Source organism: Clinocottus analis, unplaced genomic scaffold, assembly GCF_023055335.1.
Source record: "Clinocottus analis isolate CAN_PGR_092001 unplaced genomic scaffold, fCliAna1.0.p SCAF_75, whole genome shotgun sequence".
In the NCBI taxonomy this organism is placed as follows: Eukaryota; Metazoa; Chordata; class Actinopteri; order Perciformes; family Cottidae; genus Clinocottus; species Clinocottus analis.
The window spans coordinates 139,106-166,309 of NW_027176235.1; the positions used below are offsets into that span (position 1 = coordinate 139,106).

The 27,204-nt window shown below is 46.8% G+C and overlaps 3 protein-coding genes across 13 annotated transcripts; 2 read left to right on the forward strand and 1 right to left on the reverse strand.

The window, feature by feature from the left end:
• Positions 1–1,756: 1,756 nt before the first annotated feature.
• On the forward strand, positions 1,757–17,329 carry slc15a2 (solute carrier family 15 member 2). Its single transcript, XM_068567026.1, has 22 exons — positions 1,757–1,888; positions 3,290–3,377; positions 3,936–4,077; positions 6,138–6,230; positions 6,814–6,913; positions 7,417–7,507; positions 7,582–7,659; positions 9,083–9,165; positions 9,311–9,394; positions 9,715–9,804; positions 10,853–10,897; positions 11,212–11,247; positions 12,276–12,364; positions 12,577–12,658; positions 12,866–12,991; positions 13,679–13,834; positions 14,156–14,202; positions 14,283–14,390; positions 14,816–14,915; positions 15,697–15,840; positions 16,142–16,246; positions 16,867–17,329. Exons 1-22 carry the CDS (start codon positions 1,880–1,882, stop codon positions 17,077–17,079), a joined length of 2,109 nt encoding a protein of 702 aa, XP_068423127.1. The 5' UTR covers positions 1,757–1,879; the 3' UTR covers positions 17,080–17,329.
• On the reverse strand, positions 16,030–27,203 carry hspbap1 (hspb associated protein 1). 11 transcript variants are annotated; one of them, XM_068567035.1, is made up of 12 exons: positions 23,603–23,885; positions 23,084–23,131; positions 22,219–22,426; positions 21,929–22,113; positions 20,422–20,558; positions 19,841–20,012; positions 19,231–19,314; positions 18,817–18,942; positions 18,604–18,741; positions 18,093–18,567; positions 16,802–17,113; positions 16,030–16,597 (listed from the first exon to the last, which is right to left on the reverse strand). In XM_068567035.1, exons 1-10 carry the CDS (start codon positions 23,609–23,611, stop codon positions 18,211–18,213), a joined length of 1,464 nt encoding a protein of 487 aa, XP_068423136.1. In that variant the 5' UTR covers positions 23,612–23,885; the 3' UTR covers positions 16,030–16,597; positions 16,802–17,113; positions 18,093–18,210. The 11 variants fall into 11 exon arrangements, with proteins under 11 accessions (XP_068423136.1, XP_068423135.1, XP_068423132.1 ...); XM_068567034.1 differs by having other exon boundaries at positions 18,093–18,564; positions 18,601–18,741; positions 23,603–23,884; XM_068567031.1 differs by having other exon boundaries at positions 16,850–17,113; positions 18,093–18,741; positions 23,603–23,884.
• LOC137779363 (cilia- and flagella-associated protein 57-like) lies at positions 24,030–26,196 on the forward strand. Its single transcript, XM_068567028.1, has one exon. The coding sequence runs from the start codon at positions 24,095–24,097 to the stop codon at positions 25,721–25,723; it is 1,629 nt and encodes a 542-aa protein (XP_068423129.1). The 5' UTR covers positions 24,030–24,094; the 3' UTR covers positions 25,724–26,196.
• Position 27,204: the final 1 nt, after the last annotated feature.

Consider the following 27,204-nt stretch of genomic DNA (forward strand, 5'->3'; position numbering starts at 1 on the left):
AAATGACCATTTAAATATAAAGTACATGATTTAAACAATAAAATACAATTTACAATTGTCAAAATGAAATAAAATGAAATATGAACTAATAATCAAATCCTGAACCTCAAAAGTAATAATTATCACTTTGTATCCGGTTTATTCTATTTTAGTAGCTTGTTGTTGTTGTTGTTGTTGTTGTTGTTGTTGTTGTTCTTTAGTAGGACAATGCTGCCGCCCTGTGGACAGTGTGTGAACTGCAGGACGTTCCTTTCGGCCTCCTCCATGGATATTAATAATTACTGAGTATTGATGATGAATCAGGTGGTTATTAATCTGCTCTAAGAGCTGAATGTGTTCACATCACCGCGTGATGACTTGATGATTATCATTCATGAGTTCATCTGCAGCTTTACGTCCTCATGAATCATGAATTCAGTCTGATAATTATGATTAAAAATAACAGAATGTCTTGAAATATAAAATACTTTTCCTGCATTTCTTATACATCAGCTGTCAACACCCTTAACTCTGCACCACGTGACACACACACACACACACACACACACACACACACACACACACACACACACACACACACACACACACCCTTATATTTATACATACACACACAGAATGTAAATACTTGTTCACACGTCTACATATGATGTCATCACTGCTGCTCTGCTCTCTGACAGATGAATAAAGTTATGATAAACTACATGAATAAAGTTATTATAAACTACATGAATAAAGTTATTATAAACTACATGAAGTTATTATAAACTACATGAATGAAGTTATTATAAACTACATGAATGAAGTTATTATAAACTATAATTAAAGTTATTATAAACTACATGAATAAAGTTATTATAAACTATAATTAAAGTTATTATAAACTACATGAATAAAGTTATTATAAACTATAAATAAAGTTATTATAAACTATAATTAAAGTTATGATAAACTACATGAATAAAGTTATTATAAACTACATGAATAAAGTTATGATAAACTACATGAATAAAGTTATTATAAACTACATGAAGTTATGATAAACTACATGAATGAAGTTATTATAAACTATAATTAAAGTTATTATAAACTACATGAATAAAGTTATTATAAACTATAATTAAAGTTATGATAAACTATAATTAAAGTTATTATAAACTATAATTAAAGTTATTATAAACTACATGAATAAAGTTATTATAAACTATAATTAAAGTTATGATAAACTATAATTAAAGTTATTATAAACTATAATTAAAGTTATGATAAACTACATGAATGAAGTTATTATAAACTATAATTAAAGTTATTATAAACTACATGATGAACAAAAGGAGCTCAGAGATACAATGACCACGATGACACATACACGCACGCGCAGTGAGGTAATGGTGCGTGTTGAGCGCGTGCTCGTGCCTCCACATGCCTCCATCCCTCTGAGCCTCACACCGCCTCCTCTCCGCGCCAGAGAGGCCGCCGATCCCGCTGCTGCTGCTGATCCTGATCCTGCTCCTGATCCTGATCCTGCTCCTGATCCTGATCCTGCTCCTGATCCTGCTCCTGCTCCTGCTCCTGATCCCGGTCCTGATCCCGGTCCTGCTCCTGCTCCTAATCCCGGTCCTGATCCTGCTCTTGCTCCTGATTCCGCTCCTGCTCCTGCTCCTGATCCCGGTCCTGTTCCTGATCCTGATCCCGGTCCTGCTCTTGCTCCTGCTCACCTGTAGAGCCCGCGAGGCTCGTGCGGCGGCCCGCGGCCCGCTGGTGGATCGTTACCATCAGAGCCGAGAGGACGCGCTGTCCTCTCAGACGCAGCGCGCAGAGGACGGACTGAAGCCGCTCCAGCAGCTCCGATCCCCCGCAGACGCACTCACAGAGAGCCGCCATGGCGAAGGTAAGAGGCTGCGCGTGCACTGACCCGGCGCTGCGCGTGCACTGACCCGCTGCGCTGCGCGCGGCAGAAATGTTTGTGTGAGTTTTTCTGTCTTTACTTCGGGAAAAGAAGTTTCATCGAAGTGGAGACGTGGACGCGTGGCCGCGCGGCGGCGCGCGCACAGAGGACGTGTTTCAGCAACTAAAGTTAGAGCGGGCACGCGCGCGCGTGTGTTAGGGTCCTGCCGTCCCGGTCCGGGTTCTGGTCCAGCATTCAACCAGAGAGATGATGCAACAGCTGCTAGAGGCTCCTGATTGGCTGCTCAGCTTTTCAACGCCACAACAACTCCAACTCACTGTTTGAATCCTGCAGGAGATGTGTTCAGGAACACCAGTAAACAATAAACTGAGTCAACACAAACTAAACAACACGGCTGCATGTGAGGTCACATGACCACATGACCTCATGTGTTGACTCAGCTGCTGAAGTTGTAAAAGGTTTCCATGACTTCCTGAAGACGTTCTGACTGTAAACGACGTCCATTAACCTGAAAACAGGAAAAACAACCTGGAGATTTACACCCAGAGACCAGCAGACCTCCTCTGGTTGTATAGAAGTCTATGCTTCATGTGTTAAAGCTTCTCTCTTCTGACCACCAGAGGGCGACTCCTCTGGTTGTATAGAAGTCTATGCTTCATGTGTTAAAGCTGCATTCTCTCTCCTGACCACTAGGGGGTGAGTCCTCTGGTTGTATAGAAGTCTATGCTTCATGTGTTAAAGCTTCTCTCCCCTGACCACCAGGGGGCGACTCCTCTGGTTGTATAGAAGGCTATGCTTCATGTGTTAAAGCTTCTCTCTCCTGACCACCAGGGGGCGACTCCTCTGGTTGTATAGAAGTCTATGCTTCATGTGTTAAAGCTGCATTCTCTCTCCTGACCACCAGGGGGCGACTCCTCTGGTTGTATAGAAGGCTATGCTTCATGTGTTGAAGCTTCTCTCTCCTGACCACCAGGGGGCGACTCCTCTGGTTGTATAGAAGTCTATGCTTCATGTGTTAAAGCTGCATTCTCTCTCCTGACCACCAGGGGGCGACTCCTCTGGTTGTATAGAAGTCTATGCTTCATGTGTTAAATCTTCTCTCCCCTGACCACCAGGGGGCGACTCCTCTGGTTGTATAGAAGTCTATGCTTCATGTGTTAAAGCTTCTCTCTCCTGACCACCAGGGGGCGACTCCTCTAGTTGTATAGAAGTCTATGCTTCATGTGTTAAAGCTGCATTCTCTCTCCTGACCACCAGAGGGCGACTCCTCTGGTTGTATAGAAGTCTATGCTTCATGTGTTAAATCTTCTCTCTCCTGACCACCAGGGGGCGACTCCTCTGGTTGTATAGAAGTCCTTGCTTCATGAGCGTTTCCTCTTTCAGAAGCTGTGTGGGACCAACTACCCGGTGAGCATCTGCTTCATCGTGGTGAACGAGTTCTGCGAGCGGTTCTCCTACTACGGCATGAAAGGTACGCGGCTTCCTGCCTGGAGGAGCTCGGCTGCTGGAACTGGTCTTCAGACTGGAGTCACATGACGTCCTGGAGGAGCTTTCTCTTCAAAGTGTCAACAGAATCAGTCACCAATGTTCCTCACTCAATCATTTACCGAAGAAGAAGAATAAAATCATTCAGTTTACACTTTACAGCGTTTCCTCAGGGTCAGTGAACGCTTCACAGCCAGAACGTTGACAAGAGCTTCTGTTCTCTTCTGAGAAACGAAACATGCAGTTTTCATAAAGATCAGACCCAAACATCTGCAAATGAAACGGCTCAACGTGCCAAATGATGAACACAACAGACACACAACAGACACAACAATCACACAACAATCACACTCTGCAACACAAAGTCATGACTCCGTTTGTGCTTGAGGCCGAACGCGACATCCAACTTGTGTGTTGTTGTGTGTTTACCTGTGTGTTGTTGTGTGTTTACCTGTGTGTTGTTGTGTGTTTACCTGTGTGTTGTTGTGTGTTTACCTGTGTGTTGTTGTGTGTTTACCTGTGTGTTGTTGTTGTGTGTTTACAGCCGTGCTGACGCTGTACTTCGTGAGCTACCTGCACTGGGACCAGGACCTGTCCACCGCCGTGTACCACGCCTTCAGCAGCCTCTGCTACTTCACGCCCGTCCTGGGGGCGCTGATCGCCGACTCCTGGCTCGGGAAGTTCAGGTGAGACACGTTGGTCCAGTCCAGGTGAGACGGGTCGGTTCTCCAGGAGCTACAAGGGTCAAGCAGCTGAGTCTGGGCCCTGATACTTTAGACCCTGGTACTTTAGGCCCTGGTACTTTAGGCCCTGGTACTTTATGTCCTGATACTTTAGACCCTGATACTTTAGACCCTGATACTTTAGGCCCTGATACTTTAGACCCTGATACTTTATGTCCTGATACTTTAGACCCTGATACTTTAGACCCTGGTACTTTAGGCCCTGATACTTTAGGCCCTGATACTTTAGACCATGATACTTTAGGTTCTGATACTTTATGTCCTGATACTTTAGACCCTGATACTTTATGTCCTGATACTTTAGGCCCTGGTACTTTAGGTTCTGATACTTTAGACCCTGATACTTTATGTCCTGATACTTTAGACCCTGGTACTTTAGGTTCTGATACTTTAGGTCCTGATACTTTAGACCCTGATACTTTAGACCCTCATACTTTAGGTCCTGGTACTTTATGTCCTGATACTTTAGGCCCTGGTACTTTAGGCCCTGATACTTTAGGCCCTGGTACTTTAGGCCCTGGTACTTTAGGCCCTGGTACTTTAGACCCTGATACTTTAGGTCCTGGTACTTTAGGCCCTGATACTTTAGACCCTGATACTTTATGTCCTGATACTTTAGGCCCTGATACTTTAGGCCCTGGTACTTTAGGCCCTGGTACTTTAGGCCCTGATACTTTAGGCCCTGGTACTTTAGGCCCTGATACTTTAGGCCCTGGTACTTTAGGCCCTGATACTTTAGGCCCTGATACTTTAGGTCCTGGTACTTTAGGCCCTGATACTTTAGGCCCTGGTACTTTAGGCCCTGGTACTTTAGGCCCTGATACTTTAGGCCCTGGTACTTTAGGCCCTGGTACTTTAGGCCCTGATACTTTAGGTCCTGGTACTTTAGGCCCTGATACTTTAGGCCCTGGTACTTTAGGCCCTGGTACTTTAGGCCCTGATACTTTAGGCCCTGATACTTTAGACCATGATACTTTAGGTTCTGATACTTTATGTCCTGATACTTTAGACCCTGATACTTTAGGCCCTGATACTTTAGGTTCTGATACTTTATGTCCTGATACTTTAGACCCTGATACTTTAGGCCCTGATACTTTAGGTTCTGATACTTTATGTCCTGATACTTTAGGCCCTGATACTTTAGGCCCTGGTACTTTAGGCCCTGATACTTTAGGTCCTGGTACTTTAGGTCCTGGTACTTTAGGCCGTGGTACTTTAGGCCCTGGTACTTTAGGCCCTGGTACTTTGGGTCCTGGTACTTTAGGTCCTGGTACTTTGGGTCCTGGTACTTTAGGCCCTGGTACTTTGGGTCCTGGTACTTTAGGTCCTGGTACTTTGGGTCCTGGTACTTTAGGCCCTGATACTTTGGGTCCTGGTACTTTAGGTCCTGGTACTTTAGGCCCTGATACTTTGGGTCCTGGTACTTTAGGTCCTGGTACTTTGGGTCCTGAGTCGGTGCAGTTGGTAAGTCTCTGGATGGTTTGGGGCTAGACTGGACGTTACTAGTTCCTAGTTGGTAAACAGCTGTTGTATTGACGTAGAACTGGAGGTTGAGTCTGATTATTGATCAGTAAATATGGATTGAGAGCGTCACACTGTGATTAGTGACGTTCCAACATGGAAGCCTGAAGAGGAGCTTTGATGAAGTTTACCCAGCTTGTTCTCAGCTGCTTTTATTGTGAAACTCTTGACTGTGTTTCAATCTAAGCTTCCTGTGTGTTTGACTTCTCTTCTTCTGCTGCTCAGAGAAGCTTTGTGTCTTTCAGTTGATCAGTTTAATAACATGTTCAACATGAAACAGTTTAATAACATGTTCAACATGAAACACTTTAATAACATGTTCAACATGAAACACTTTAATAACATGTTCAACATGAAACACTTTAATAACATGTTCAACATGAAACAGTTTAATAACATGTTCAACATGAAAGAGTTTAATAACATGTTCAACCTCACGCTTCACCCGTGAGCTCTGAGTCACTGATGCTCTCCGTCTGCAGGACCATCGTGTACCTGTCCCTCGTCTACGTGGTCGGCCATGTGGTGAAGTCGGTCGGGGCGATTCCCACCGTGGGAAACAGCAACGTGCACATGTGAGTCACCGGATGCAGCCGCCTGAAACCGGTTCAGTTCAGAGGTTTTGTTTCAGGCTGCAGTGAGGAACATTCAGTAGAGCTGAAGGTACTTGTACAACATATCACAGGGAAAGTACACACAGTGAAGTACACACAGTGACAGACTTCATGCTTCATTCTGCTGTTCCAGATGTCATGTTGTTATTGATGTTCATTTGGTTTGAACCAAATCATATGCATCATATGGATATTATGCATCATATGCATCACATGCATCACATGCATCACATGCATCATATGCATCATATGCATCATATGCATCATATGGATATTATGCATCATATGCATCATATGCATCATATGCATCATATGCATCATATGCATCATATGGATATTATGGATCATATGGATCATATGCGTCATATGGATCATCTGCATCATATGCATCATATGCATCATATGGATATTATGGATCATATGCATCATATGCATATGATGCATCATATGCATCATATGCATATGATGCATCATATGCATCACATGCATCATATGCATGTCCACGTGGTCCGGCAGCAGCAACCAGCAGCTCTTCTGTCTGCAGCTCTCTCTCCATGTTGGGGCTCGTCCTCATCGCCTTCGGCACCGGGGGAATCAAACCCTGCGTGGCGGCGTTTGGAGGAGACCAGTTTGACGAAGAGCACGTAAGAAACCTCACTTCCTGTTTCAGTCTGCAGAACTCAGCGAGGAAAAGTCTTCCAAAGAACCGTCTGAGTGACGTGAAGGTTGTGTCTCTCTGAGAAACCCGCTCATGTTCTACTAGTGTGTCTGTATTGTGTCTCTAGTGTGTCTGTATTGTGTCTGTATTGTGTCTCTATTGTGTCTGTGTTGTGTCTCTAGTGTGTCTGTATTGTGTCTGTGTTGTGTCTCTATTGTGTCTGTATTGTGTCTGTGTTGTGTCTCTATTGTGTCTCTATTGTGAAGCTGCAAAACCTTCGACATTAACTCATTAAAACGAGTTTCATTCCAAATTTGTGGCTCAAAAACATCGGTTTGCAAATCCAAAGCTTCCTGTTGAGCTGAATTCATATTAAAACATTACAAATCTCACATTTGCAATAAAACATATTTTTTGCGTGGAGCTCAATCTAATCTAATCTAATCTAATCTAATCTAATCTAAGATGAAGCTGCTGTCTCTCCTGCAGGGCCGAGAGAGGCAGAAGTTCTTCTCCATCTTCTACATGGCCATCAACGCCGGCAGCCTGCTGTCCACCGTGATCACGCCGATCCTGAGAGGTGAGCGCTCGCCGTCTGTAACGTTGTGGCGGCGGCGAGGAGGCGGAGCCGCTAACGCCGTCGCTCTCCTGCAGGAGACGTGCAGTGTTTCGGGGGCGACTGCTACGCTCTGGCCTTCGGGGTTCCTGCCGCTCTGATGATCGTGGCTTTGGGTGAGTGTGATGTCATCGACACAGTGCATTCTGGGAGTGAAGCAGGCCACGCTTCATGTGTTACAGCTGCATTCTCTCTCCTGACCACCAGGGGGCGACTCCTCTGGTTGTATAGAAGTCTATGCTTCATGTGTTAAAGCTGCATTCTCTCTCCTGACCACCAGGGGGCGACTCCTCTGGTTGTATAGAAGTCTATGCTTCATGTGTTAAAGCTGCATTCTCTCTCCTGACCACCAGGGGGCGACTCCTCTGGTTGTATAGAAGTCTATGCTTCATGTGTTAAAGCTGCATTCTCTCTCCTGACCACCAGGGGGCGACTCCTCTGGTTGTATAGAAGTCTATGCTTTGTGTGTTACAGCTGCATTCTCTCTCCTGACCACCAGGGGGCGACTCCTCTGGTTGTATAGAAGTCTATGCTTCATGTGTTACAGCTGCATTCTCTCTCCTGACCACCCGGGGGAGACTCCTCTGGTTGTATAGAAGTCTATGCTTCATGTGTTAAAGCTGCATTCTCTCTCCTGACCACCAGGGGGCGACTCCTCTGGTTGTATAGAAGTCTATGCTTCATGTGTTAAAGCTGCATTCTCTCTCCTGACCACCAGGGGGCGACTCCTCTGGTTGTATAGAAGTCTATGCTTCATGTGTTAAAGCTGCATTCTCTCTCCTGACCACCAGGGGGCGACTCCTCTGGTTGTATAGAAGTCTATGCATCATGTGTTGAAGCTGAAGTTTCTCTCTTTAGTAGCAAACACACAGCTGCTGCTAAAATGCACAAATACAAATGTCAGTGTAGAGCCCCACCCCCCCCCCTCGTGGTCCTGGCAGCCCGTTGTCTCTGCTCGGCCTCTGGTCTCATGAGGTTGTCTCTGCTCGGCCTCTGGTCTCATGAGGTTGTCTCTGCTCGGCCTCTGGTCTCATGAGGTTGTCTCTGCTCGGCCTCTGGTCTCATGAGGTTGTCTCTGCTCGGCCTCTGGTCTCATGAGGTTGTCTCTGCTCGGCCTCTGGTCTCATGAGGTTGTCTCTGCTCGGCCTCTGGTCTCATGAGGTTCCCTCTCGGCTCAGCGCTCTCTGAGAAAACAAAGTGACTCCATTCCTGCAGACAGACAAGAGATTTATGAAAGCATGAAGAAACGTTACGGACCAGCTGCTGTTCTGTCAGGAAACACTGCTACTCTTCCTCACAACTCTTCATCACAACTCTTCTTCACAACTCTTCATCACAACTCTTCACAACTCTTCCTCCTGACTCTTCCTCACAACTGTTCTTCCTAACTCTTCATCACAACTCTTCTTCACAACTCTTCATCACAACTCTTCATCACAACTCTTCATCCTAACTCTTCCTCCTGACTCTTCCTCCTGACACTTCATCCTGACTCTTCCTCCTGACTCTTCCTCCTGACTCTTCCTCCTGCTCCTGCAGTGGTCTTCATCGCTGGCGGTGGTCTGTACAAGAGGAATCCTCCGCAGGGGAACATCCTGCTGGAGGTGTGCAGCTGCATCGGGGTGAGTCACGTCGTCTCGTGGGCCTAAACACATTTATTCACTTCTGCTTCAGCAACATTTAGTCTGTGAATGTCAAACGCTGCTTCTGCTTCCGTCCTTGAGCGGCTCTTGTATTGTTTCCCTGTGGTTCTCTTTTGGTTTGCAGTTTGCCATCAAGAACCGCTGGAGGAGATCCCAGTACGACTCTCAGAGGAAGCACTGGTTGGACTGGGCCGAGGAGAAGTACCCGGTAACACAAGAATGAGTCGCATTCAAAACCTTCTGGTGTTTTTGGTTCTAGATAAGATAAGAGATGAGGAGGTCATGTGACCGAGGTGGAGTTCCTCCAGATAACGATAAAGCTTCTTACTTTACGAACCTCACTCCAGACTCATTAAAGTTAACCAGTGAAGATTATCTCTCTGACCTCAGCCTCTGAGGATCATAAACGTATAAACCAGAAGCACACGAGGAATCTGATTGACGAGGACTTCCTGTCGGGCCGCAGAAACACGCCGGCCGAGCCCTGTGGACTCGTCAGCTTCCTGTGAGTCTGTCCTGTGTTCACAGAAGCGTCTGATCCAGGAGGTGAAGATGCTGCTGAGGGTTCTGCTGCTCTACATCCCGCTGCCCATGTTCTGGGCTCTGTTCGACCAGCAGGTGGGTGAAGACCACCCGCTCTTCCTCTCTGTGGTGACGCGTCAAAGGAACGACAACCTCTTGGTTTTCATTCTGGACTGAACAGTTTTACTACGTTCCCTCCTTTGACTTTAACGTGTCAACACAACCGTTCAAAAGCTTGAGGTCACCCAGACACGTCTTCCTTCTCAAGTCCTCTCATGGAACATCCTTCATGTCTGAGAACAAGAGCAGACTAAAGAGTTTCTCATGAAGTTCTCTCTTTCTGGCCATTTTGAGAGTTAATGAACCCACAAGTGTGAAGCTCCAGGTCCTCAACCAGCTCAGAGGAAGACCAGTTTTATGGTTTATCTCACCAGCAGAGCTGTTTCAGCTGTGACATCACTGCTCAAGGGTTTCAAGGGGTTTCAAGGACTGTCAATAGTTTTTTAAAGGGGTTTTACAGGTTTTTAAGGGGTTTCATGTGTTTTCAATGGGTTTTAAGGGTTTTTTAAAATGGTGTTCAATGGTTTTAAAGGGTTTTCTATCCTCCATTAGTCTTCTAAGTTGATGATAAACACAATGTACCATCAGAACACTGATAGCTGCTGGAAATGGGCCTCTATACATGATGTAGATATTTCATTATAACCAGACGTCCACACCTAGAATAGTCTTTTACCACATTAACAATGTACAGAGTATTTATGACTCATTTCATGTTATCTTCATTTAAAACTGTGCTTTTCTTTAAAAAATAAGGACATTTCTAAGAGACCCCAAACGTTTGAACGGTTCATGAAACCAGAATGTTGAACGCGGCTTCATCCGATGTTCACATGTATGGACTTGAAGAAGATGAAGCAGAGTTAGTGCATTTCAGACGGGAGGCTTCGGTGTCATGAAGGCCGTTATCTCCTCTGACAGCTCGCTGCGTCTCATGCTGGGAAACCTCAAAGCAACATTCCTCACTCCTTCACGCATGAAGTCATGCCAGAGGTCGCGCTGCTCTTCAGTGCGCTGCGGTCAACCGGGCTTTATGCTAAGCTAGCCGTTAGCTGCGTGACAGTGGGTGTTTCCTCCGTTGCAGGGTTCCCGCTGGACGCTGCAGGCCACCAGGATGAACATGGCAATCGTAAGAGCTGCCGACACGAACACGTGCAGATAACACCACCCGTCATGGCGCCGTGACATCAGAGGGCGTGGCCACACTCACGTGTCTCTTTGGGAGGGTGTTGATGCAAATTGTCCTTTTATTCCGATAAGATGCATCGTTTATGGTCTGAATCAACACGCACTCGTGAGGTGGAAGTGGATATTATTGAGCAATGAAAACTCATAAATGTGTCACATTGATCGAGTTAAAAATGTTTTATTGAGCAATTTGGGAAAACCAATCGGGTTAAAGTTGAAATGATGGAAAGATGAATTCTTCTTGTTGTGTTTCAGGGAGAGTCCTTCGTTATTAAGCCTGATCAGATGCAGGTAGGTCACATGTGCATGAATCATGAATCATGTTCCTTTAATACGTGCAAATATCATATTGCATTCTTTAAATATGTTCAAATATTATATAATAAGATATTATATTTACTTTAAATACATACAAATACATGTTTATACTCTTTAAGTACGTGCACTGGTCATATCCTGTTTTCAGGCTTCGTGCTATGCTAAGCTAATCTCCTCCTTGTTCTTCTTGTGTAACTCTCAGAACTAAAGCATGAAAACCAAAAATCTCTCAATGTGTCAAACAAATTCCCTCAATCTTTCATCTCCATGAGAAACATCTGACTTTACGACAAGACGTTGACGCTCGTCCTCTTCTTCAGCGTCCGTGTCTTGACTCTACTCTTCATCGTTTCCATTCAATGAGCTTTAAAGCGTCAGGAAGTCTCCAGCGAAGACCACGACTCTTTTGCAGACGTTCGACTCTTGACCGACGACGCTCTGTTGTTCACGTCTGACTCATGACCCATCATGTGAACTCATGAACCATCATGTGAACTCATGAGCCATCATGTGAACTCATGACCCATCATGTGAACTCATGAACCATCATGTGAACTCATGAACCATCATGTGAACTCATGACCCATCATGTGAACTCATGAACCATCATGTGAACTCATGAGCCATCATGTGAACTCATGAACCATCATGTGAACTCATGAACCATCACGTGAACTCATGAACCATCACGTGAACTCATGAGCCATCACGTGAACTCATGACCCATCACGTGAACTCATGACCCATCATGTGAACTCATGACCCATCATGTGAACTCATGAACCATCATGTGAACTCATGACCCATCATGTGAACTCATGACCCATCATGTGAACTCATGACCCATCATGTGAACTCATGACCCATCATGTGAACTCATGAACCATCATGTGAACTCATGAACCATCATGTGAACTCATGACCCATCATGTGAACTCATGACCCATCATGTGAACTCATGAACCATCACGTTTCCTCTGAGCGTTTCCTTCACTCACCAGATGCTGAATGCGTTGCTGATCCTGGTCTTCGTGCCGGTCTTCGACCTCCTGGTTTACCCGCTCGTTGGCTTCTGCCGGATCAACGTGACGTGAGTAGAAGCCTGGGGCCTCATGAGTAGAAGCCTGGGGCCTCATGAGTAGAAGCCTGGGGCCTCATGAGTAGAAGAGGAGCCTCATGAGTAGAAGCCTGGGGCCTCATGAGTAGAAGAGGAGCCTCATGAGTAGAAGAGGAGCCTCATGAGTAGAAGAGGAGTCTTGTGAGGCTTCAGTGGAGTCACAGCGTCCTCTGTTTGTCCTGCAGGCCTCTGAGGAAGATGGCCACGGGGATGGTGTTCGCGGCCTTGGCCTTCGGAGCGGCCGCTCTGGTGGAGGTCAACGTGGTGGTGCGTATGAGCAGCACACCTGTACACCTTTAGACCTCCACACCTGTACACATGCACACCTCACAAGCCTGAGGGTCAAGGTTTAGTGGCAGAACGTAAACTCCTCAGTGTGGTGATCTTCTTCATTCAATATTGTTTTGATATCTGTTGGTGTGATATTGAAGAAGAACCAGCACATTCATATCTATCTTCCCTTCTGCCCGCTAGAGGTCGGTGGTGGAGCCGGCGCCGGCGGGGCAGTGCCTGCTGCAGGTGTTCAACGTGGCGGGCGGAGACGTGAGGCTGAAGCTGCCGGGCAGCGACGCCTTCCAGGAGCCCATCCGCTACCTTCAGGTACCCGCAGATAAACAGGAACTTCCTACGCTGCTGGACGGTAACTGTGTTGATGCAGAAGCCAGCTCCCTCCCTGGATCTGCTGACCCACAATCCTTTGCAGGATTAATGAGCAACAAGGTCAAAGTTCCTCTAAATGCACATTTATCTTCTAGTTTTAAAACATGAAGTTCATCCAACCAGGAAACTCGTTGCTTTCGCAGGAGCAGTAAGTATAAAGTCACAGAACATTTATGACGTGATTGTATAATAAAATATGTGGAGAGTAAACAAGGATCAGGACAGGCTGCACGCCGGCTCGTCATGAAGGACGTTACAGGAAGAACTCTCTGTTCTTCCCCCACAGAGAGTCACTGAGGGCTACGGCTCTGGAAACCATCCTCATCCATCTTTAGGAGCTGCTACGTCATAACAATATAGTTGGGATGTGGAGTGGTATGAAGATGAGGAGTGAGTGCTCCTCTTCATCGTGGTTCCTCTCTGGCGTCTCAGAGGTTAATGTAACAAGCAGCTGTTCTGTGGAGGCTCAGCTCCACCACAGCCCTCTGGTGAGGCTGAGAGGGAACCAGGCTGAAGGTGTACCGCCCCTTTAAGAGCGCCACGGAGTCCGGATCCTCTGTCCTCTCTGCTTCATTCTGTCAGATGTTTCAGGAACATGAACCCTGAACCCTCTGCTCTCTGTGTCAGGACCCTCTGACGTATGAGACGCTTCCGTCCGGCGAGCAGCAGAAGATCCAAGTCTCCTTCAGCGGGAAAATCTCAGAGTGTAACTTCACGTCTGAGCAGCAGGGGGCGTACAGCCTGCTGCTGTACTCTGACTCTACCGGGATCCACTGCACACAGGTGAGCTGCATTCTCTCTCCTGACCACCAGGGGGCGACTCCTCTGGTTGTATAGAAGTCTATGCTTCATGTGTTAAAGCTGCATTCTCTCTCCTGACCACCAGGGGGCGACTCCTCTGGTTGTATAGAAGTCTATGCTTCATGTGTTAAAGCTGCATTCTCTCTCCTGACCACCAGGGGGCGACTCCTCTGGTTGTATAGAAGTCTATGCTTCATGTGTTAAAGCTGCATTCTCTCTCCTGACCACCAGGGGGCGACTCCTCTGGTTGTATAGAAGTCCATGCTTCATGTGTTAAAGCTGCATTCTCTCTCCACCTTCTAGGTGAATGACCACATCATGAAGAATGCAGATGGGAATCCTCTCCTGAGGTGAAGTAACTTTAATCTTTAAACATTAAAATGCTTTCAGATAAACTTCATAAACGTAACGAGTTGTTTTTCCTCCTCAGGTTCCTCAACACGCTCCCGGACGCCATGAACCTCACCGTGGACACGGTGACCTTCATAGTGACCTCTGGCGTCAGCATGTCTCCCAACCGGACCGTGGACCGGGGCCGGTGAGTAGGACCGGCGGTTCAAATCCCTGTAAAAACGGCCACTTCCTGTCTCGCTGCTGGTCCAATCACTCTCCTTCAGAGCGTTGGAGGTTTAATCATTTTTAATATTTTCATAAACATTTATATTCTTCATAATAGAACCAGCTGGAGAACAAAGAGGAGCTTTGATATTTTAGAAGTTTTAATTATGAAACGTCGGCCATTCAGCATCTTTCATATCCAACAACGGGATCAGATCTTCTGCAACAATAATCCTCCAAAAACCAAAGTCTACCAACATTTGTGTAAAGCTTTCAGGTCACTTCCTGCTTCCTGTCCCTTCCTGCTTCCTGTCACTTCCTGCTTCCTTTCACTTCCTGCTTCCTTTCACTTCCTGCTTCCTGCCTCTTCCTGCTTCCTGTCACTTCCTGCTTCCTGTCTCGTAGGTACCCGGCTGTGAGGTGTTGCTCCCCTGCAGACAGCTGCTCTCTCCTGAACCTCGGCCTGCTGGACTTCGGAGCGTCGTACACCGTCGTGCTGGTGGAGGTCAGGGCTTTTATAGTTTACCATGTGACCCTGTGACCATGTGACCCTGTTACCATGTGACCCTGTTACCCTATGACCCTGTTACCATGTGACCCTGTGACCTCATGACCCTGTGACCATGTGACCCTATGACCCTGTGACCATGTGACCCTATGACCCTATGACCCTATGACCATGTAACCCTGTGACCCTATGACCCTGTGACCATGTGACCCTATGACCCTGTGACCCTATGACCCTATGACCATGTAACCCTGTGACCATGTGACCCTATGACCCTGTGACCATGTGACCCTATGACCCTGTGACCCTATGACCCTATGACCATGTAACCCTGTGACCATGTGACCCTGTGACCCTATGACCATTTAACCCTGTGACCATGTGACCCTATGACCATGTAACCCTGTGACCCTGTGACCATGTGACCATGTGACCCTATGACCATGTGACCATGTAACCCTGTGACCATGTGACCCTATGACCATGTAACCCTATGACCCTGTGACCATGTGACCCTATGACCATGTGACCATGTGACCCTATGACCATCTGACCCTATGACCATCTGACCCTGTGACCATGTAACCATGTGATCCTGTGATCCTGTAACCCTATGACCATGTAAACCTGTGACCATATGATCTTGCGACCATATAACCATGTGACCATGTGACCATATAACCATGTAACCCTGTGACCATGTAACCATGTAAACCTGTGACCATATGATCTTGTGACCATGTGACCCTATAACCATGTGTGTCTGTTTCCTGGTCAGGAGTCTGGCGCCGTGGTGGCTCACAAGATGGAGGACGTGAAGGCCAACGACGTGAACATCGCCTGGCAGATCCCTCAGTACGTCCTCATCACCATCGGAGAGGTCATGTTCTCCATCACGGGCCTGGAGTTCTCCTACTCACAGGTAGGTCATGTTCTCCTCACAGGTAGGTCATGTTCTACTCACAGGTTCTATGGGTCATGTTCTCCATCACGGGTCCAGAACAGAGAGAGCTGGTTCTGAGCTTCTTTCTAACGAGGACTTATTCTCTTTTTATGCTTATTATTATTATTATTATTATTATTATTATTATTTTATTATAATTTCATCTTAATCATTTCATTATTTTTATTCTTGTTTGTATTTCTTTCTTTTTTCTCTGCTTTACTGTTATTTATTTACCAATAATTGGATTGATCCTCGGTGATCGATCATGTCTCTTCAGGCTCCAGCCAACATGAAGTCGGTGCTGCAGGCCGGCTGGCTGCTCACGGTGGCGTTCGGGAACGTCATCGTTCTGATCGTGGCTGAGGGGGCGGGGCTAGAGCAGGTAGGAGGCCACGCTGAGGGGGCGGGGCTGGAGCAGGTAGGAGGCCACGCTGAGGGGGCGGGGCTAGAGCAGGGAGGAGGCCACGCTGAGGGGGCGGGGCTAGAGCAGGTAGTAGGCAACGCCGATGGGGCGGGGCTAGCGCAGGTAGGAGGCCACGCTGAGGGGGCGGAGCTAGAGCAGGTAGGAGGCAACGCTGAGGGGGCGGGGCTAGAGCAGGTAGGAGGTAACGCTGAGGGGGCGGGGCTAGAGCAGGTAGGAGGCCACGCTGAGGGGGCGGGGCTAGAGCAGGTAGTAGGCCACGCTGAGGGGGCGGGGCTAGAGCAGGTAGGAGGCCACGCTGAAGGGGCGGAGCTAGAGCAGGTAAATAATATAATACAAACAAAAATAATATGTATAAATATAAAACAAACTACAAACATAAATAAAATATAATACAAATAAAATAGTTAAAATAATACAAACAAATAACATACAATAACATTAAAGACAAATACATACATATAATACATATAATATGAAATAGAATCATATTTAACACTAATAAAAGGAGCTTGCCTCGTGTACTGGGTTCAGATCCCCCTCCACCAGTCCTCCCACTCTCACCAGTGTCTCTCTCCCAGTGGAAGGAGTTCCTGCTGTTCGGCGGCCTGCTGCTGCTCGTCTTCATCATCTTCTCCATCATGGCGTTCTTCTACACCTACGTGGACGCGGACCAGCTGGACAGGAAGTACCGGCAGCACTCAGGGGGGGAGGAAGACGAGGACGAGGAAGACGAGGACGTGAAGACGAAACCCAACGACGTCCAGCTGAAGAGGAAGAGCACCCGGTTGTAGCGCGTCAGCTTCCTGCTCAGCTGACTGCAGCTTCCTGTTCAGATGGAACCAGGAAGTGAGCTCAGTGTTTAATCTTCTAATTGCTCATAAAAACATGTTTAATTCTTTACAGGAAAGTGAAACATGACGTGTTCACTCACGTGATCATTACTAATTAATGTTAATTATTGTTTGCTTTATGAATGTTTTTGCATGTTACTTAATGTCAACATGTTTTTGTTTTATTTGAAGCTGAATAATAATAACAACCCATAAAGGAAATTGTAAAAAAACACCTGGTGGTTTTGTCTCGTCTGTCATGTGACCGAAAGCATTTAGAATAAACCGGCCAATGGCAGCGAGGGGGCGGAGCTTCAGCTCAGACTGAAAGGAGGAAAGTTTTTCAAGGAATGTATAGAAATATATAAATAGAGCAGAAATTTCATGAGGGCCGTATAATTTATTAAAAGACACTAGATACACGAGTTAAAGATGTTTATTTAAAGATTGCACATCATTAAAACTACTAAAGACCAGATTTATTCATCAATACAAATATAATCTTATATGTTGAAGAAAAAAACAAAGTAAAAGTTTAACATTTAGTATTTTTGATGGTTTACTGACTTCAGATCAGTTAATAATAAATATTGTGGATCTTGTAGACCAGCTGGACCCAAACAAAAGGGTCTGGATCTTAATATGGATCATCAATGATCAATAAACAGCATCAATGATAATAATAAACAGTAAACAATGTTATTTTACGAGCTTTGGTGTTGTTTCATGCTCAGTTTTCATGTTAAATCTCTTCCTCACGTTGGAGGAAAACCAGCAGCGAGGCGCAGAGATCTGTTGATCTGTTTGTTGATCTGTTTGTTGATCTGTTTGTTGATCTGTTTATGTTTGTTGGGTCTGGTCCCCGTCAGCGTCACAGAGACATCAAACACAGCAACACATGGCGGCGGCTTTATGAGGAATTACTTGTTACGACCTCGTTAGCATGCTAAACGGTTCCGCTGGGGGAAGCTAACCGGATTAGCACGACGTCACCGGGAGCCGCGTCGCATCCAGATGAGCCGGCGGCTCTTCGGGACCGGGGGTTCGATTCCCCGGAGACGCGCTCGAAGGGTCCTCGCGGCCGACAGGATGTCACGACCTGTCACTTCCTGTCTGGCGAGCCAGCAGCAGCTCCGTGACGCGGGCGATGACGTCCGGGTGCAGGAGGCAGTCCAGCAGGTCGTCAGTGGTGACGGGGGCGTTTCCGGGCTCCTCCCGGGGTCCGGGCGCTCGATGCCGAGGTAAATTACCACCTCCTTCTTCTTCTCCTCCTCCTCCTGGCGCCGCTTCCTTGACCTCTGGGTCCGTTGAGGTTTCTGTTGAGGCCCGACATCGCACCGGGACCAGGTGCGGTCCAAAGGGAACCCTGAAGGAACCGGAGGCCCCGCCCCTTTCCTTGATCCGTCCCGTAGAGTCTCTCTTGGCCGGACGAGCGTCCCCCTGGTCCTCCTGGTTTCTCTGGACCCCCTGGTCCTCCTGGACCCTCTGGTTTCTCTGGACCCCCTGGTCCTCCTGGACCCTCTGGTCCTCCTGGTCCCTCCTGTGCCGGGTGGAGGCGGTGCTGCAGGCCCTCAGGGCCAGGTTGACGCTGTGCATGTTGTCCTGGTGTGAGGGCACGCCGGCCTGCAGACACGGAGCAGGGCAGAGAACCCGTGTGAGACTTCCTCCAGTGTGGCTTGCAGCATTGTGTGTTCGTACCTCTGTGGGGTTCAGCCAGGCGTCCGGGTGGTCGTCAGCTTTCAGAGCGCAGATGACGGCCTTAGTGACGGCCTCGCCCAGTCTGGCCACGTCGTCCTCTTCCTGCTCACACACACATTCAAACAGCTAAGAAATAAATAGAATCCATTGTTCAAAGTTTTTTTTAAATATTTTTTTTTAGTGAAATGTAAAAAATAAATAAAAAATAAGATACATGTTTATACTTTTTTAATATATATTTTTTAAATTATTGAAACAGGCAAAAAAAAAAAAAAAGATAAATTTAAAAAAAAAGTTTTTTCAGTGAAACAGGTAAAAAAAAATAGGATCCATTTTTTATTTCCATACATATTTAATGTTTTTGAACCTAATGTGCAGGAGTGGACAGGTGAACATGAAGGCGTGTCAGCTCACCAGCTCGATCCAGGTGTTCACGCTCACCGTGACGGCGTCCACAGACTCCACATAGTGCCACCAGTGTTGCGGCACGTAGAGCACCTGAGGGGACACAGCACTGCTCAGACACGCCACCAGGTGGCAGCTCAGACACGCCACCAGGTGGCAGCTCAGACACGCCACCAGGTGGCAGCTCAGACACGCCACCAGGTGGCAGCTCAGACACGCCACCAGGTGGCAGCTCAGACACGCCACCAGGTGGCAGCTCAGACACGCCACCAGGTGGCAGCTCAGACACGCCACCAGGTGGCAGCTCAGACACGCCACCAGGTGGCAGCTCAGACACGCCACCAGGTGGCAGCTCAGACACGCCACCAGGTGGCAGCACACACCTTCACACAGACCAACAGGCGGCGTGACTTCATTAAAGGAGGGTTGAGCTCCTCAGAGGGACGAGAGGATCAACACATTCAGAGAAAACAACTTTCTCCCCTGGACGTGAATACATATTAATATTGTTAATATTATTATTATCAGCATGTGATAGCTTCACAGTCCTCCCCTCTGACTATACTGTTGCAGGCAGAGCCGGCCTCACGCAGCACATGCTGACATGGCGGCGTCGTACCTGTCCGGGCTGCAGGGTGACCACGTGGGCTCTGGACCCGCGGAACGCCGGGAACCTCGTCAGGTCGGGCCGGACCACGTGGACCCGGCTGAAGACGCTGGACTCCTCGTAGGGGATCCTGGTCGGGTAGAGCGCCCTGCTGTCCTCCGGGGGGAAGAGGTGCCATCGCTTCCTGCCGGAGGACACACCCCACGGTGAAGACGGGCTCGCTGGCCGCCTGTTAGCTAGCTAGCCCCACCAGGCTTTAATGCTACAGTAGTTAGAGTAAACGGTGGCATTAAAAAGCTAACTAGCTCGCTGGCTGCTAGCTAGCCCCACCATGCTTTAATGCTACACTGGTGAGAGTAAATGGTGGCATTAGACAGCTAACTAAGGCCACCGGGTGTGGATGAAGCATCACGTTGCTAAATGTTTGTACGATCACTTCATCGTGTCGCTACTCAGCGAGTGCGTTCACTCTACATGGACGTTAGCACGCTACACCGGTGCACAACAAAATGGCCGCCGCTCTGACCATGCTGCTGCTGCTGTGAGCTGGAGCGCCGCTTCTCCGCTTATCCGTGTCTCATGGCCGTCCTCACCGTCCCTGCACCTGCAGCACCAGGTTGCAGCCGTAGGCGTCCAGGTGGCACGGCGTGTTGGCGCCGGCGCTGCCGACCCACAACGTGCTCTCCTCGCCGCCGCGGCCTGCGAAGCCGAAGTCTGACCACTTCACATCCTGCAACACAAACGCAAACGTTCATGACTTTAACCAAACGTTCATGACTTTAAACCAAATGTTCATGATCAAACATTGTGTGAAATGTGTGTGTGAACAGTAAAAAGTGATAAAATGTAGTATTTAAACTAACAATGAGGATTCAAAGCATACAGTAAACCTTAAATGACTCAAATGAATGAGAGACAATAGTTTGATTAAAAGAATAAACATTTATATAGATGCCTGTATGGATGCTGCTGATATGTTGAGCCTCTTTCTTTAAAAAGCAGATTCATTATTTCACACTAAATGAACACATGAATATAACACATTCACAGGACTTTTACACAACTTTGGGGATTGTATGTTTTTCAAGGACTTTTCCAGGCCTGGAAACAACCGTTTTAAACTCCAGGCCTGTTGCAGGTTCTCCATGAGCGTAGGAACAGAGTTTCTGGAAGGATCCGTCTGAGCGTCATGAAGCGTTCTCCTCCACCGGCCGTGAGCTCTTTGTGCTCCTCGTCTCTCAGCTGTCACTCAGAGCACAAAGGTGCAGCGATCAGGACGCGTCCTGAATAATGAGGTCGTTACCGAGCTGTAAAAAGACCGACGGGTCGATCCCGCCGCACTCACCCGGTACAATAAATAAAGGAGAGAAGGAGCTCGTCTCACAGCCGTGAAAGTCAGCTGCTCGTAATTGCAGGAAGACGGCCAATAAAAAATTTATAGAGGAGATAAAATAAAATTTGTGGCGGCGGTTTTGAGAAAGGACGACACGTTTATGTCTCCGGCCGGCGGAGAGGAAGTCCTTCATGTTTTAATTCAACTTGTCTAACCAAGGAAAAGGAAAATGAGTTTAAATGAGACGATGAAAATGATATTTTGGCTCTTTACATTTTCCCTTCCTGGTTTAATTTGTTGCTGCAAACGGATCAGAAGCTGAAAGCAGATTAAAGCTTTTAGCTTCTAAACATCTGGAAGAGCATCCAGACTCACAACGCTCATGACACACACTCACACACACACACACACACACACACACACACACGCACACACACACGCACACAAAGAGATATTCTCCTCCACTGAGGCAGCTGAAGGGATTTGAATTCATTTATCAGGACCGACTTCGCTGATTGTGTGATGAGGCTGTCGGATTGTTGTTCCTCATTTTGTTTACCTTGACTTTAATGTGATGTTGTGTGATGAGGAGCCAGCAGGTAACTTATCTGTGCATGTGACAACACAAATATCTTGAAACTTGACCTCTGACCTTGCTTCTAACATGTCTGTTGCTCTCCTGACAGAACCTATTAGTATTAGTAGTATTAGTAGTAGTAGTAGTAGTAGTATTAATACCACTGAGCGGCCACTTTCCCACACATCACCTGGAACATGGACGGCTGATCCTGGAGCAGCAGGGCGATGTACTTGTAGTCGGCGTAGGCCCAGTACTGTGAGCTGGGGAACCGGCTGAAGGGGCCCTCGTGAGGGCCGGGCCGGCCCCGGGTCCAGCTGAGGAAGTCCTGCAGACGGGCCTCCACGTACGAGCACTGGGTCTCGAACTGAGGCGCTGAAGGAGCAGAACCAGGAAGCTGTGAGGAGCATCGCGAGGACACGCCCCTGTGACGGGTCGGTATGAATATATATATATATATATAAACATGTGTGTTCTTACTGTCAGCCTCCTCCTTCCTCCCCAGTCTGAAGCGGACCCGTCTGTCCCCCAGACAGTCAGACAGGTGCTCGGCGGTCCAGAATAGAGCCGGCCAGCCGGCGGCCATGTTGGTGAAGACGGCCGGCGCCTGCAGGTGATGGAGGACCCGCCGGGCCTCCTGGGGGCTGAAGGCGGCCATGAGGTTCTGTGGCTCTGAGGTTCTGTGGCTCTGAGGAGGTTTCAGAGGACAGAGTTGTGAGCTGAGAGGAGACACGTCTCTCTCCTGTGGGACGAGGTAAACAACAACAAGACAACAGCTGTTTTCCTCCATCGCTGCGTCGTGTTGATGGCATAAATATTCGAGGAGTTACGATCAAATTAGCTTTGCATCCGGTTTGCATGTTACTTTATGTCGCTGACGACAAGCTCCGTAGTAAAAAAGTTAAATCGGCTGATTCTTGACAAAGCGACCACAGACTTGCTGCTGAAACAACGAACGTCCGGCCTGAAAACATCCTAACTGACTCAACAACAGTAGTATTCAGAGAACAACTTTCAGTTGAGAGTTTTCTCATCAAGTACAGAGAAGATCGTATGCTGAGAAACGGCAGCTGCAGACATCTTAACGCTGATTGGCCCAGACTCCACACGTCACATCAAAGATCTTCTATTGGAAGATCACAACTTGATCTTTTATCCGCGTCCCACAGTCTAATCTCAGGAACACTGGCGCGGTCGCTTGATGCTGCTCCGGACAGGGGATTGAACCCCCGGACTGTCCGGCCTTAAGCTGGACGTCTGGTCACCCTCTCTATTCCATGAAGGAATGTTTGGTTCTAAAATAACACAAATATAACAAGTAAAGGCATGAAACAGCGCCACCTACTGGTAGAAAGGTAGACCTTTCCTCTGGTCTCCTCATACAGGCTCTGCTCTGTGTTCACTCAAGAAACAGCACAATACCATGGAAACATAAATATGATGCAAACAGCAACAACTCTACACACACATTACTTTCATTAAACTATATTACGAACTGTGTTCATTAAACAATGCAGCGATTAATTGAACAGTTGATTTTGCTGTGTACATATGTACATCATATTAAACTGCCTGTAGTCTCTACTGTTGCTAACTTAACAGGTTTATTTATTTATTAATGTTCTTCTAACGTTACTCTGCTATGTGTTTGCATCATATAAGACTGTAAATAAGAAGTAGAAGACTGTACATAATGATATCTATCACTGGCTTGTATTTTGACATGAAAATAATCGTCTTTGGTTTCAGACCAAAAACGGGAAACGGAAGTGGTTTTCCGTTTTCTGTTTGAAACGGAAAACGACAAAACAATGTTTTTTTTCCGTATTTCGAATGAACTATAAAACAAAGGAACAAAACGTACACGGACCATGACGGCATCCGTAGCCGCACACAGCTGCGCGAATTCCACCAACTCCAGAAACTGCGTCTGGCGTTACGTTTCCGCCTTCCAGCATAGAAATAACCACGAGTTCTGCTTTATACTTGTTGTGTAAATTCTACAAGCGTCAGAACATTAACCTCCACAGTGTCTGGGTTCATATTATTATCTGTAGTCCCACAACAGCGTCTGAATCACGGCCGCTATCAGCGCTACTTCCGGGCGACCAGCAGCAGTTTGAATCAGCAACGGCGACGGGCGGAGCTTCTCAACGCTGATTGGCTGGAACGGGCGGAGCTTCTCAACGCTGATTGGCTGGAACGGGCGGAGCTTCTCAACGCTGATTGGCTAACAGATTAAAGACACCAGTAGATGGAGCCAAATTTCAGTTTGTCTATATAAACACACATTATAAACACACATTATAAACCAGGGGGGGTAGTTAAGCTTATTCATCTCCACTCCTGACTGGAGATGTCCAGCACAATGGAGACCGAGTTAGGACATAAAAAGAGACTGCGGTTGGAGCAGAAATACAACCGGAGGTTAGCCGAAAGGATAAGCAGGGCCGAGTGCAACAAGAAGGACAAGGACATCGATCGTCTGCAGAAGGAGAACGTGTCTCTTGAAGAGAAAATAAAAGCTGCCTTGGAAACGATTACTGAGCTCAAAGAGCAGGTGAAAGAAGTAGCGGAGAGCAAGCGAGATGAAGCGTTGGACTGGAAGAAGAGGTGGGCTATCCAGGAGAAGGAACACTGTCAGCTTGTCAAAGAAAACACAACTCTAAAGGCCAAACACCAGACGGAGTTACAGAAGATTTCAAACATCTGTAAGAAAGAGATGGCCGAACAGACAGCAACTCACCAGTCTGAAGTGTCTAAAGCTAAAGCAGTGAAAAAGACCTTGCAGGGCCAGGTGTTGGCTCTGCAGAAGCAACAACTGGTGGACAAAGACAGCCAAGCAGATGTCCAGGCTTCCCTGAACGCTGCAGAGGAAGAATCACAATGCCTGAACAAGCGCCTCGAAGGAGTGATGCTTCAGAAAGAAGAGCTAGAAAAATCTATAACCAGGAAGGATAATTTAGCTCAAGCCAATTATACCAAATATTGCATCTTAAAGAGCAAATACCAAAAACTAAAATCAAGAACAGCTGAGATAGAGACTATGGACGCTGTCAAAGAAAACCTTGCTGCTTTAGAACAGACCGTGGCAGAACAAAAAAAATTCATTAAAAATCAAAAGAAGGAAATAGCAGGTTTGAAGAACAACATTAATCAAAATGAAGAACAATTAGAAAGAAAGGAAAAAGAATTAGCCATTCTGAATCTTGAGTTAAGGAACGAGCTGAGAAAGGGTCTCGAAGAAAAACTAAAAGAATCAGAGACCAAATGCAAAATGGAAACCGAGGCCTTGAAAAAAGTCGACAAGGAGAACGCAGTCCTGTCCAAAAAGGTCTCGGGTCACACCTCTTTGGTGGAAGCATATAAGTTCGAGCAGAGGAAGGACAAGGAGAAGATAAGAGCATTGGAGACCCAGCAGCAGCAGACCAAGAAGGACCTGCATGGATGCTTTCAGTTGATATCAGATCCCTTTTTATTTAAAAAAAAACTCATTGCCTATTATCGGCGCTACCTGGACGGCGACACCACGGTGCTGGTGCACGAAGAAGACATCGCCACCGAGGCCGGGATTAAGAAAGCAGCGCAAGCTTATCACACTCGAGTCATGATGGATCATTTCAACGAGCGGGACGAGAACAAGAAGATGCTGAAGAAGAAACAGCAGGAAGACAACCGTATGTCTCAAAATATTGACATCATAAACGCACAGAGGAGACAGATCAAGACTCTGGAAGAACAGACGAAGCCGCCAAAGCCGGTGAGGCAGAAGGTTCAATCCTCTAGATTTCCCACAATCGTTCGAGAGGTTTTAGAGGCCAGACAATACGACAGCTGTCTGAGAATCAGCGGTGTACCTGAAGCCATCCCAGAGGAGGACGTACTGCCGGAGCCTTCCCCTTCAGAGCTGTCATGCCGGAGGATTAACATCCTGGTGAAGCCGTATGTTCCTCCGGACGACCTGACAGATGTCACCCAGCCCTGACCCCTCCACCCCGACCCTCCAGCTCAGTGCGGTGATCGTACGAGCGACATCTTTGTGGGTTCTCCCATGAAGGTTCCTTCCCTTTTTCCCCTGTGATAGGGTTTTTACCCCCGACCCTCCAGCTCAGTGCGGTGATCGTACGAGCGACGTCTTTGTGGGTTCTCTCATGAAGGTTCCTTCCCTTTTTCCCCTGTGATAGGGTTTTTACCCCCGACCCTCCAGCTCAGTGCGGTGATCGTACGAGCGACGTCTTTGTGGGTTCTCTCATGAAGGTTCCTTCCCTTTTTCCCCTGTGATAGGGTTTTTACCCCCGACCCTCCAGCTCAGTGCGGTGATCGTACGAGCGACATCTTTGTGGGTTCTCCCATGAAGGTTCCTTCCCTTTTCCCTGTGATAGGGTTCTGACTATCTTTATTTGGGAGACTTTTTCCCTGTGAAAGTTTTTTTTTATTAAAGTATCGATCGCATAAAAATATGCAAAATCCTATCATTTTTAATATGCGGGAACCACGCTAACGTTTCAGTATCAGTATATCGTACAAGATTACAGAGTAGTGTAAAAAAAAAAGGTATTTAAATGTTATAATGCTAGTTAGCGCATGTTATAACACTAGCTAGCACATTTTATAACGGCACTGAGCGAGTGCGTGTTAGCTAGCTAGCATCCATGAACGCACTAGCTATCTAGCGTTATAACACGCACTAACTATCGTTATAACGCTAGCTAGCTAGCATGTGTTCTAATGTTAGCTAGCGCGTGTTATAATGCTAGATAGTGCGTGTTATAATGCTAGCAAGCGGGTGTTATAACGCTAGCGAGCGCATGTTATAACACTAGATAGCTAGCGGATTTTAGAACGGCACCTAGCTAGTGCGTGTCAGCTAGCTAGCATCCATGAACGTTAAGCAGTCTGAAAGTCTAAAGTCATACGGCAGAGGAATTCACATTGAACGGCTGAGTCACTGCCCGTGCCTTGCTCGCTCTTTGTATGTTATTTTGACCTGACAGTAGGCTGAAAGTGATTATTAATGAGTATATATATATATAGCTTGTATGCCAGTAAGTACTCATATTAATGCAGAGCCTGCTGTAAGAACGCAGCTCCACACTGAGCACAGACTGTATTGTGGATACAGTATATATATATATATATATATATATATATATATATATATATATATATATATATATATATATATATATATATAATGGATTGCTGGTTAGGATCTGGAACTAAATATTCTACAAACAAGTTATTACTAACAATTACACGATACATTGCATATATGTTCTAGTAATATTTAACAGGTTGTTAGATATCTCTTTTCCACAAACAACTCACCTTTACCTCGTCTCAAAGTTAAAAAGTCACGTTATGAACCACGTGACCCGGTTATATGACGTTAGAGGTCTCTTTTCTACAAAATACTCACCTTTTACCTCCACGTGCAGCCAAGCGTCGGGCGGAAGTAAACAAACG